This window comes from Fringilla coelebs (assembly GCF_963513975.1).
Source record: "Fringilla coelebs genome assembly, chromosome: 4".
Lineage (NCBI taxonomy): Eukaryota > Metazoa > Chordata > Aves > Passeriformes > Fringillidae > Fringilla > Fringilla coelebs.
In genome coordinates this window covers 22,979,685-22,992,157 of record NC_140032.1, presented here as the reverse complement: position 1 = coordinate 22,992,157, position 12,473 = coordinate 22,979,685, and the positions used below count along the sequence as shown (strand labels likewise).

Below are 12,473 nucleotides of genomic sequence, written 5' to 3'. Positions count from 1 at the left end.
AATCTAAATCTACTCTCCTTTAGCTTACAACCATCCCCCCTCATCCTGTCTCTACATTCTCTTCTAAAAAAGTAAAATGAAATGGCACTGCTATGATTTGACAATGAATTTTTCCATCATGTCCAGGCAACAACAAAGAAGGGCAAGTGATGAGATTATCACATGAATCGCTTTCACAGTTTCAGAGTATGGAAGCACACTTGTACAAAGCAGGGATAATACAACTATGTGGTGGCAGGGAGTACTACTTAAGTCTTCTAACCAAGACTCCATTCTGCTGTACACATGTAAAAAAAGACAGCCACTACCCCAAAGATAGTTTTAAATTCCTTTTCTACCCACTTAGATTACAGCTTGAGACATCCTATTTTGGACAGAAGTAAGAAAGCAAAAGGAACTGTAGAACAATTGTGGCCACCTTGACAGTCATCTGCAACCATACATTTCCAAGCTAACTGTTGCCAAGTTTTTATAACCTTCACAATAAGAAATCAATGTCTAAACAAAGAGATTAATTGAAAAGATGAGAATTTGGGAGATACACATGTGGAGCTGATAGGGCACTCTTCAAAGGTGCCTCACACAAACGGAAACTATAAAATTTGGTGCAAATTGACAAGGTGGACTCTGACTGGCTTGAGGGCCTAAGATAAAAGTCAGCTTCTCAGGAAGGTCTCCTTTCCATTTCTCACTGAGACAAGAGGAGGCCACGAAGGGTCTTAAAGAGTAGAAAAGGAAAAAAAGTGACATGTAAGAAAAGAGCTGGAACCAAGAGAAAAGGAAAAGGGAACAAAAATCAAGAACTGTACCACTGAAATGCTCAATTTTGTATCAAGGTGAAAGAAAGGGATTCCTCAATGGGCACAAGAAAACAGTCTAAATGTCTTATCTCTATGGATAAATAAAAAAACCTGTAGGACAGGCAAGATTTGAAAACCAAGGAGATAGCAAAGCTGAAAGCAAAGTCTGGCTTACAGGCCTGAAATACACACCTTACCAAAACTGGGCACGATGACTGGAAATGGGAAACAAAACTAAACACCCATTGTCTTATGATTTCAAATTGGTTAAAATTAACTAAAAGAACAGCAAAACATAATGTAAGCAAACCATGAGTCTGGAATACTCACTGATGATATCAGCATAAATCTCCATCTTATTGTGCTGTTGAGCTAATGTGAAAGCTTCATTATTACACTTGGACATAACCAGGAACTGGATGGCAGAACCATAGTCACCAAGCCGCAGAAAGAATCTAATCAGAATGACAAATTAACACCTTAGTACTAATCAGCTTAATGAATACACCAAATGTTTTAGGAATATAGTACATAACATACATACAAATATGACACACTTCTAATCCATTTTGTATCTAGATTGTTTTAACTAGGTTCCTAAAAATAACTTAGTATAAATAGCACACAATGGCAATTTTTTATTATTGTCTAAAATAATTACTTCAGGTTAATATAATTCTACTCAGAAGGTCAACTAAGAAAAAAAAATCAGTATCTATTTAGTTGTCCAAATCTTAGAGAACTCAAATCAATTAACTGAATTACACAGTCACTAGCCAAGTACCAATAACCAGAGTCTAATATGTTAGCAAGCCTCATAAATTCCCAACAGATATGTATTTCTTTTTAATGTGCATAACATGATTGTTACCTGGCCACCATCTTTGCTCCTTCAAGAGATTGTGTTTCTCTCACAATATTAACGGCCTTTTCAGGATTATTTAGGTGATCCAAATATAGTCGAATTACACTATCCCATTGCTTTGCATGTTCATAAGCTGTCAGAGCTTCCGTGTACCTGCAAAATAATAGATCCACATCAGTTGCTTTAACTTTGTAAATAACTCTTTATAATACAGTATGAAGGAAACAAAGTATTTTAGTTCTGTGAGATTACTTTGTGGCAACTTGCCTTCAGTTTGCATGTAATCACATTGCTCTGCATTTACTACAATGTTTTTGGTTTCTATTGCATTTTCTCTTAGGAGAATGAAAAGCAGAGGCAATAAAAAAATGTCTACCACAATATTATTTTTGACCTACTCTGCCAGCATTTCTTTTGCTATATATTAAAAACAGTTCATCTCTTCCATATGAAATCCCTGGAGAGCAAGAGAACAATAAAAACCAAATCTGATAGTTAGGTGTACAATTTTAAAAATAAGACCTCTTTTCTGTTCTGCAGACAAGAAATTTCTCATTCTTTCACTATGCAATTGACAGAAACAGTATTTCTCGTCCCATCAATGCAAACACTGAACTCTGGTGCTGTTTCATATTTTAAAGTATCATTATTCCAAAGCAGTTTACTTACGGTAAGGACTAGGAGGAACTACATTCTGTGATTAAATATAACTTATCTGGGGCTTGCACTTCAGCTAATAACTTTGCCTTATTATTATGCAAGTGCAGCCATTAAGATGTACCAATAATCTGATTCTAAAATGAAAAAAATTATTTCATTATTATTCTCCCTTTGAGTGACCTATAAAATCACAGCGAAGGAAACAAACTGAACTTGAATACTCTGCTAAGTGGAATGACATTTAGTACTTCAAAATCTTTGATGATTTTTGTTAGAAAGATATTAATTAATTTAGACAGGAAAACAATTAATTAGAAACATATCTTTGATACCAGATGAATGTCCTTAGATTATGTTTCAAATCTTCAATACACTAAGTGTAAATTTAAGCTTACATATTTTAGAATCCATTTTCACAAGACTATTTTATGCAAGTTTCAGTATGTGTTTTAATTTATTTTACAGAAACACTAATGTATAATAATAACAACAATAGCAATAACATGTTTTATATTAAAAAAGAGCATTCAAAAGTACCTGCCATCCGCTTCCTTGGCCTTTGCATATTGTAAATGAATCTTTGGAGATGAAACCTGAGGAAGAAGTTCACCAACCTTTGCCCTAGAAAGAGAATAGCTATTTAATAAATACAGTTGGTTCCAAAATGTCTCTGGTGAAACTGGCATATTTATATCAACTCTGAAAAGGAGTTTGATAGAAGAAAATGAACCTAATGGATAAGCTTTGAAGTAATTTTAATATTTTCAAAAAGTTGCACTTTGTAAGAAGTGGAAATTACAGATTGCTTTATGAGCATACAGGCTTGAAGACAGCCTCTTCTCTTCTTTTAAGTCTGAGGTGTACAAGCACAAAGTGCCAGACCAACAATTTTTACCTCAGGTGTTCTTGGATTAACCAACAGAAGAAGCACAGCATTAAAACTGTAACCTGAAAGATCTATAAAAACCAGCAAACTAAGCAGTGGGCCTTTCAGGACAAAGGATATGAGAGACTCAACAGAGGCTGACCTTAAATCTCACATCTCTGACTAAAAGATGGGCATTCTTCAAACTGAACCTTCCTCTGCAAGTGTAAACAAAGCTTGTACCTCCCCCTTCCCAAATCAAGATTATCATTACATGCAAGCTACTCCCCTTAACCAAGCGCTCTCCTGGCTCATTCTGAGACCCTGAAAATTCTTTGATGGAATAAAATTTTTATTTTTCAAATAAATGTACATAATATTCCAACCTAATCTTTAGAGCACTCATATGAAAGAGGTCTTACGGAACTGTCCGATGGGTTACTAATGTGAGGAGTCCATAAAATGTAACTAGGCCAGAACTGAGTCCTTAAATCTCTCAGAAAATTGGACTTTTCCAATGGAGACTTCACAATAATCAAATTAACTTAAAAAAAGAAAATTATGATGCTGGCTACTCTTGAATCATTTCTGACTCTCCAAATACTCAGTTTCAGCTTCTCAGCTATCCATGTTATAAAACTAAGAAATCTAATTAATTAAGCAGTAACTACACAAATATAATTACTATATTCAGTGTGCACTAAATTCAGTGTGGATGTGTGCATGTACACATACCCACAAAGGACATGAAACTGCAGGAAACTTAAAACATAGCACACAAAAAAAGGAAAAAAATTATTTCCCATTTACAGTAAGACTATAAAACATACATTTCTGAGAGAATCTTTAAGCCTGAATTTGGAACAATAAAATCAATGAAACATAGTTAATAAGGCATTTGTGCTATTCAGAGAATCAATCTTTTCCAAAGAGTATCCCAGAAAATCCTCTGAAATATAACATTGCCCATTACTTACCAGTTTTTACACCGGATGTATACTGATGCTGCCTTGTCATAATATTGTCCCTTTTCATACAGCTGAGCAGCTTCTGAAAATTGCTACAATATTGGAAACCATTAAAATATAATTTCTAAATTAAGACCATAAATAAATTACTAACCTAGTGAAATCACATATTCAGCCTTAACTCATATTAACTCTCTTGAGTACCTTCATATTCTCCAGAATAGCTCCACAGTCTCTTTTCAGTAACCTACTGGGATGTTTAATGGCCTGGTTCACTCCTCGACGGACATCTCCCATTCGAATGGACATTTGAGCCACTCCAGCAAGGCAAACTTCATCATGCTCCTGGTACTGGCAATCAAATGAAAAGCAGTAACTATAGATTACACATTAGAGACACCAGGTCACAAACGTGACAGTAATCAAGCATTGAAACTAACTAACAAAATATTACAGACTTAATAACATTTAATTTAGAGCTGAATTTAAAATCTGGAATTCAAATGAGTCTGAAACATGACAACTTAATGCATATTGTGACAGTACAATGCTATCATTACTAAAAAGGAATTACCTTGTTGTTTCCAGTGATTCCCTTCTCATAATGTGCCAGAGCATTAACATAATCACCCCTAAAAGAAAACTGGAAGTTATACAGACAAATATTTTTAATAGGAAGAGATGCTTGCCTTCCTACCACTTTATGCATGCATTATGCATGTATGTGTCTTGATGCAGACATAATGACTGCATAGAAGGTTGTGAGGTATGCAAGAGGTGGACAGTTACACAGAATGTCAATTCCATCTCTCAATTCTGTTGGACAGGGACCAATAAACCTCCATTGAAAGGCAGAAAATAGAAATCCCTAGAAATATCTCTAGAAATAACCTATCTGCAAAATACACCTCAGTGGTCTCAGCTCTACTCCAGATTTTTCTGGAAGACAAATGAAGCTAATATTTGAAATTACTTAGAATTTTTGCAACACAAAATGAAAGGTGATTTTTTCCCTGGAGTATATTCAGAACTCAAGCTCCATATGGTTGCATTGCTTCAACTGCGTCCGTTCCTTCCTTTCTGTGACCAGCAAGTGTCCCCTCTCAATGCCAGGTGTACTGCCAGGGGAGGGAGTTGTCCACAAACTCTTAATAGGTAAGTTTTTTCCTTTTGACTTAGATATTAAACAGACCAGGTTTCATCTGGGAAGAATTAACTATTAAATAGACTTTAAAATCATGTCAAATGGTTAACACCTTCTGTCTTTCAGGGAGTGGCAGCCTTGAAATTTGACACACCTCTACCTAAATGATTTAAGAAAATAAAGGCTTATAGATATTTAAAGAAAGACAGACAAAAGGCATGGCTTTCATCCAATGTAAGAAGTGTTAAATGATTTCCACTTTGTCTATTTTCCAAGCACTTACCTGCACCAAAGTATTTATTTAGTAGACGATATTATATCTATTTGCCACTACCAGGGACAAAGAACCTATATATACCAGAATTAGGAACTATGATTAACTAACATGTTTTTATCATTAAAGATTCCTTGCAAAACTCCTCTTCCTCATACTAGAGCTGCAAGACCTCACTGAATCCTCTCTCAGCAATGCAGTCATATGAATGAAATATCTCAGTTCTGGGTTCTTCTACTGAGCATCAGTATTGGTTTAATATTCCTATACTACAGCCTTACAGGAGAACTTACATGAATTCAAGCTGCATTGCATATTCCTTTGATATGAAAGGGATTTGGTCCGGGGCCAGACGCTTGGCCAGCTGCAGTGCTTTGTCCCAGTGCTGCAAGTCTTTTCGCATCTATTAACAAAGAACAGTAACATTTTCTGATGCAAGTATCAGATCTGGACTTCTGTTCTGAACTTTAAATTATTCTAAATACAAATATTGAGTTAATATTCTAGAAAGATTCAGACAATCTGACAGATGTTCATCCTGAAGAAGGTCTGTTAGGTTGACCCTGGAAATGACAGGCCTCTCAGTCTCACTTCAGTGCCTGGCAAAATTATGGAGAAGATTATTCTGGGAGTTATTGAAAAAAAACTACAAGGATAACGCAGTCATTGGCCACAGCCAACACAACTTCATGAGAGCAAAGTCCTGCCTGATAAACTTAATTTCCTTTTATTATAAGGCAACCCACCTAGCTGATCAAGGACAGTCAATTCATGTAATCTTTTAGGATTTCAGTAAAGCTTTGAATGTGGTCTCTTAGAGTATGTAAAATGTCCAGCCCACAGCTGAATAAACACATTAGGGGATGGGTGAGCAACTGGGTCATGAGTCAGACACAAAGGGTTATAGCGAATGGGGAGACATCAGCATGGGAACCTGTCACTAGTGGGGTTGCACAGGGCTCCATTCTCAGCCCGGAGCTCTTCAAGATCTTCATAAATGGCTTGGACTCAGGACCCAAAGGTATAATAAATAAATTTGCTGCTGATACTAAATTGGAAGGAGCTCTTGACGCCCTCAAAGGCAGGGAAGCCCTGCAGAGAAACCTTGCCATATTAGAGGACTGGGCACTCACCAACTGAATGAAGTGTAACAAGGGGTAGGGCTGTACTCTGCACCTGGGACAGAGCAACCCTGGATGTACAGACAGACTGGGGAATGAGATGCTGGAAAGGGACCTGGGGTCCTGGTCCATAACAAATTGAACATGAGCCAGCAGTGCCCTGGCAGCCAGGAAGGACAGCCCTGTCTGGGGGGGGGGGCAGCAGGCACAGCATCACCAGCCAGGCAAGGGAGGGGGTTGTCCTGCTCTGCTCTGTGCTGGTGCAGACTCATCATGAATATTCTGCGCAGTTTTGGGCACCACAATATAAGAAGCCTCTAAGGCTACTAGAGAGTGTCTAAAGGTGGCCAACAAAGATGGTGAAGGGCCTTGAGAGGAAGCCATATGAGAAGTGGCAGAGGTCACTTGGTCTGTTCAGCCTGAAGGAGACTGAGAGGAGACCTTATCACAGTCTACAACTCCCTTGTGAGGGGAAGAGGAGGGGCAGACACTGATTTCTTCTCTGTGGTGCCCAGATACAGGACCCAAGGGAACAGCCTGAAGCTGTGTCAGGGGAGTTTTACACTGGATAACATTCAACAAAGATTGTTCACCCAGAGGGTGTTTGGGCACTGGAACAGGCTCTGCAGGGCAGTGGTCACAGCACCAACCCTGAAAGAGTTCCAGAAGCATTTGGACAATGCTCTCAGGCACATGGTGTGACCCTTGGGGTTGTTCTGTGCAGGGCCAGGAGTTGGACTCAATGATCCTTGTGGTTCCCTTCTAATTCAGGATAGTCTATGATTCTAGTCACACAATGGCAAGATCAAAACCATAAAAGGAAGAAATTATCAGAAGGTAAAATATTCCAGCATTAACCTGGAAACAAAACCAGCAGAAAATATAGACATCTTAAATGAATACCTCAAGAGCAGCAATAGGACAGGAGGATGCCAGATACAAATCCTGAGCCAGATTAAAATCACTAGTAAACATTGCAAGATGCCCTGCTAAAAGGTTGTGGTCCTCTATTCCCTGTAGAAAGACATAATAGGTGCAGAAGTAGTCCAAAAGAAAATAAAAACTGTATAAATAACAACCTAGTAAGAAAAATAAAGCAAAATAGTAAAACTACATATCCTTACATTTTACAATTATGCGTATCGGATTTGACAAACCACAAAAAGCCCTCATGTGCCACTACAGCTAATGCTGTCTAAAATCAGCAATTTGCAGAAGTATAATTTTAAGGCATTATTTCACTTTTAGATGTATAGATGCAATCTGGTTATATTTTGGATTTTTTTTTAATAGCAGTCTTCAACATCTTCTCAAAAATAACAAAAGGAAATAAGTGCCTCCCAGTGCCTGAGACTATATTCTGCTGTTCTCAAGCAAATGCAGAAGGAAATACTGTACAGTCCAGTAGAAACTGAAACTCTTCAAGAGAAAACCAAGCAAGCAGTCTGTAGGTTGGACACTTTATCCTCTACATCCCTTGAAAGCAACTCAACTTGTGTTTGAACAAAAACAATCCTTCCCCCCCCCCCCCCCCCCAAAAAAAACCCCAATAATTCAGCAATTCTTAAAGAGGAATTAAATTACCATTATTTCCTAGGTAAGACTTTATATTTTACCTTTATTTGCTCTAGTGACATCACCATCCCAGCATTACCAGATGTTCGATAAACACGGATTGCAAAATCCACCTCCATATGATGCACACAAGCTTTGGCAAGCTCATTCCAACAAGACTGGTCATTCAGAAGTGTGCAAATCTCCCATGCCTCAGAAAACCTATAGAAGGTAAAACACATTTACAACTATTTTAATTTTAGGTATTACTCATACACAAAACTCCCTCTCAACATTTTTTTCTCTCTGTTAGAGAAAACATAAAAACATTTACTTCTAAGCCACGGAGAGACAGATATATCAGGAAGAATGGAAAAATACAAATGTGTACCTTACAGTTCTATTTCTCCTGTTTCTACCACACTTTTTAAGGAAACCATCTGCTTTCCCTACTCTGGCATTCTTTACATTATATTGATTTTGCATTGCTTCATTACAGTGGGAGGAGAGTATGACAGAAACATCCTCAGCCAGTCTTGGAGGAGACATTATCACAAAATCCTGAATAAGTCTTGAAAACAATTACTTTAGGCTTTTACTTGACAGTGAAAAAAACCCCAAACCATCACCGGGTCATTTACTTTGCTTGGTCTGCCTGGAGAGCTATGTGAACTACCAAATCAATCTGATTTATCAAAATTCAGCAGGACACTTTAAAATCACCAGGATATGATATATTGAACTATAAGCACAGAAGAAAACAATTTATACAACATAATTAAAATGCAGATGTACCTTTTCAACATTAGAGTCTGAGTAAGCATTCGTCTCAGCATATCAGGTCCAAAGTCTTTCAAATTGCCAAGGAAACTGTGAGTACTTAAACAGATACTGTTTGTTTTCCCACTCAGAGTCTGACAAGTTAATTCTCCATTATACAACAACAAAGGTTTATGGGAATAGGGGACTTCTGTGCCACCTGCCAAAATAATCCTTGATCCTAGATTCAAAGATCAGGAAGAAAAAAAAGACGTCTTGTAAAAATCCCTTCATGGTAAAAAGTATAGCAAGCAGCTGAAAACATGTATATTTGCAGGACATTATTCAGGGTCTGTAATTCTGGCAGTCAGCAGAAACTACAGAAGCACGCATCTTTCAGTAAATATACAGAATGTAAAGCTTCTAAACCAGGAAGGTCCTTTTCCAAATGCTGGTAGTTAAATTTCAATGTTTCTCTCTTTCAAATATAGAAAAGGCTATGTTTACAACTTTAACACTTTGAATGAATATAAGTTTTGTGACCCTGATGCAAGTTTTGTCACCCTGATCCTGAGATTTTCTTCGTGAATGCTTCAAAATACAATTGAAGCAGAACGCGTAACTTTCAGATGAAATTTTATAATAGCAAGATGCTTATGGAGTTGAGACCAAAATGCCTTGAAGAATGCTTTACAAAGAAACCTGCAAAGTAACCAGTTTTCTATACATAAGTTGCACTTCAAATCTTCTGTAGTACTATTTATTTCTATATGCATTTTATTTAAGACAAATGAAGATTCAGAACACATTTTACTTTATCAACTAAAATAGTATAATCATTAAGAACAAGATTTTTAAAGAGCTTTTGGTACCTTGAATGGTATCCTTATGAAAAACATAAGTGTATATTTTATCATCATCAAAAGCAACAAAAACACCTTTATCCATTGGCCAGTTTTCCCACAGGATTCCTTTAATGGTTGGTGAGAAGTCTGGAATCTCATATACTCTATCATTTACCTACATATAATGCAAAAGTAAAATTACTACCAAGGGACTAAGGCAAGAAACAAAATATTTATCCCAGCTGTGACTAAAAATTTTTAAAATAATTTAAGTAGTGCAGAAATTTGAAAATTGTTTTAAGAATAAGTTTCCTTATAAGCAGTGATTCTGAATAACACACGAATTTAAATTTGAAGTGGAGAAAATACACATTATATAAATGATATTTACTATTTTTTAAAAAAAAGTATGGAGAGGGGCAGTGAAACTGGGTAAATTAGCTGTATTAAAATACACAAAAACATACGTTTTTTAAAATTACCAATCAGGAACTTAGTATAATGAAATTGTCATGATCTAGTATGATAGATTTAATTCCCTACATTACCATTAAATTATGTTCAAGTTTCCTTGCCGATTTCTTCTATCACCATACATGCTGGAGTGCCAAAATCATCTTCATTTTCCATTAAAAAATGATATAGCTGAAGAGCCTACTTGTGCATATATTTTATTGGTATCCCACACTAACTTACTGGACAATAGACAAAGCCATCACTTTTGTCATCTATGAAAGCCATTCTGGTTCCATTGGGATCTGGAAAGACCTTTCTCACACTGACAGGATGTCGATATTCATTCACATACTGCCAGTCTTCAATGAAGAAATAATGAATAACGCCAGTCTAACGAGAAATAATAGAAAATGTTAATAATTACATCAGTAAGTGGCAAGCAAGTAATTAATTTGGCTGTAGTGTCTTCCATCTTAGAGTACTGAGTGTTCAAAAAAAGAACTTCCAAGTGGCTTTTTTTTGCTTCACTCTCACACCCTGTTTTGGGTATGACAGGAAAAACTTTTGGGGGACAAAGAAAGGATTTGGGAGGTTTGAGGGGTTTTCTGTTGGTTTTGATATTTATCTCCTCCTGCTTTGTTGAGATATCTGCGCAGTTCTCTAAACAAATGAAAAACGTCTGTCTCATTGCTGAGAGAAGCCTAACCTTCAAAAAAGCTGTAGAATTTGCTTCCAAGGAAGAACCATATAGTCTTAAGAAGAGAGGCACCTCAGGGAATAAAAGCAATCAAACTGATTTGTGATTAAAGATATATTTTTAAAAATGTGGCTTTTGACATCAATGGTAGAATTTGCACACATCAAATTGATCAGTTGCAAATTCAATACTTCAAATTTACCAGGACCAGTTTAGGTACTGAGGAGTGGGAAAGACTTCATCTACTACAAAATCACTCAAGTTATTAAATCAGTTATTAAACCAGGTCAATACATCAATTGATATCACAAAGAGCATGATACCACAATGCCAAATGTGTCCTGTATTCCCAGTGCCAGAAAACATTAAAAGGACAAAAAACTACCCTCATACATAAAAAACTCCAGAAGAATCAATAAGCATGTCCACATCTTTTTTCAGTGCCCTCCTTAATTCCGATCCTTGTTGAAACATGTAAAAAAAATTGTCTTTTGACAAAGGCCTCAGTAGCAAATCAAGGCTTTCATTTATGCTCTGACGCTTGTATACATCAGTACCTTTTTGTCCACATTTTTCACATCACCACCTAAACCAATAAATTTGCAAGGGAAGTGCTATGTTTTTACTTATATCTGGAAGACATTTTGATTGCCAGCCCTCTCACTAATGCAATAGAATTAAGTTCTGCTGTTAAAAGCAATGTTTTGCAACAAACACTAGTAAAAGCAAAACTTAACCTTCCTGCCAATGCACATCATATAAATGCAACTGTAAAGGAAGCTGGATGCAATTTGGACTGTATTTGCTCAAAGTTCTTGTATAGAAAATAATCCACTCTAAAGTTCACAGATGCACTTTTTTGTTTTGCTAAAAGCATGAGCAGTAATCAAAAAATTCAAACATAAATATACTCCATCTACAAAGATTTTTTGAAATAAGTTATACTCACATCTGTACCATATATGAGGAAGTCACTAGTTAAAGCATGGCACAAAATTCGGTATTTATCATCACCTGCTGGGAAAAGTCGAGTTTCTCGTTCTTCTTGAGCACCCAAACCCTCACTTTCTATCTAAATATAAAGAACAGAATGAACTGAAAATCTCCACTGTTAACAATAGGGTATCATAGTGTTGCTTGTATCAAACTCTAAGACAATTAGATGAAAAAAAACTTCCATGTGCATCCCTTAAGAACCTAGCATCATCTTCTGTCACATTACCAGAGACATTTAAAATAAAACTTGTTAAATAGCTGACAAGAAAACGTTTTTCTCCACCTGTTCTAGTCTAGGTTGTATTTCTAAGTCTACAGAAACTCAGCTCTATATTTTACTTAGCCAGCAAAACTATTCTGGAGAATTTCTAATTTTTACCTCCATGAACTGAATATCATTCCATTATATCATTCCATTTCATTTGATTTTTAATATTACATTAACTTGCTCAGCTTATATCAACTCCTT

At 36.4% G+C, this 12,473-nt stretch overlaps 1 protein-coding gene across 2 annotated transcripts in view; it reads right to left on the bottom strand.

Annotated features, from left to right (window-relative positions):
* The window catches only part of WDR19 (WD repeat domain 19), a 40,031-nt gene that overhangs the window by 15,720 nt on the left and 11,838 nt on the right, over positions 1–12,473 (bottom strand). For both annotated transcript variants that reach the window (XM_084204375.1, XM_084204376.1), the window contains exons 14-26: positions 11,958–12,080; positions 10,552–10,701; positions 9,883–10,030; positions 9,047–9,251; positions 8,314–8,473; positions 7,601–7,711; positions 5,870–5,979; positions 4,733–4,790; positions 4,363–4,509; positions 4,168–4,250; positions 2,863–2,946; positions 1,672–1,818; positions 1,131–1,255 (exon numbers count right to left, since the gene is read on the bottom strand). In XM_084204375.1, the coding sequence (XP_084060501.1) occupies positions 1,131–1,255; positions 1,672–1,818; positions 2,863–2,946; positions 4,168–4,250; positions 4,363–4,509; positions 4,733–4,790; positions 5,870–5,979; positions 7,601–7,711; positions 8,314–8,473; positions 9,047–9,251; positions 9,883–10,030; positions 10,552–10,701; positions 11,958–12,080 (1,651 nt within the window). The remainder of the gene's footprint in view (positions 1–1,130; positions 1,256–1,671; positions 1,819–2,862; positions 2,947–4,167; positions 4,251–4,362; positions 4,510–4,732; positions 4,791–5,869; positions 5,980–7,600; positions 7,712–8,313; positions 8,474–9,046; positions 9,252–9,882; positions 10,031–10,551; positions 10,702–11,957; positions 12,081–12,473) is intronic.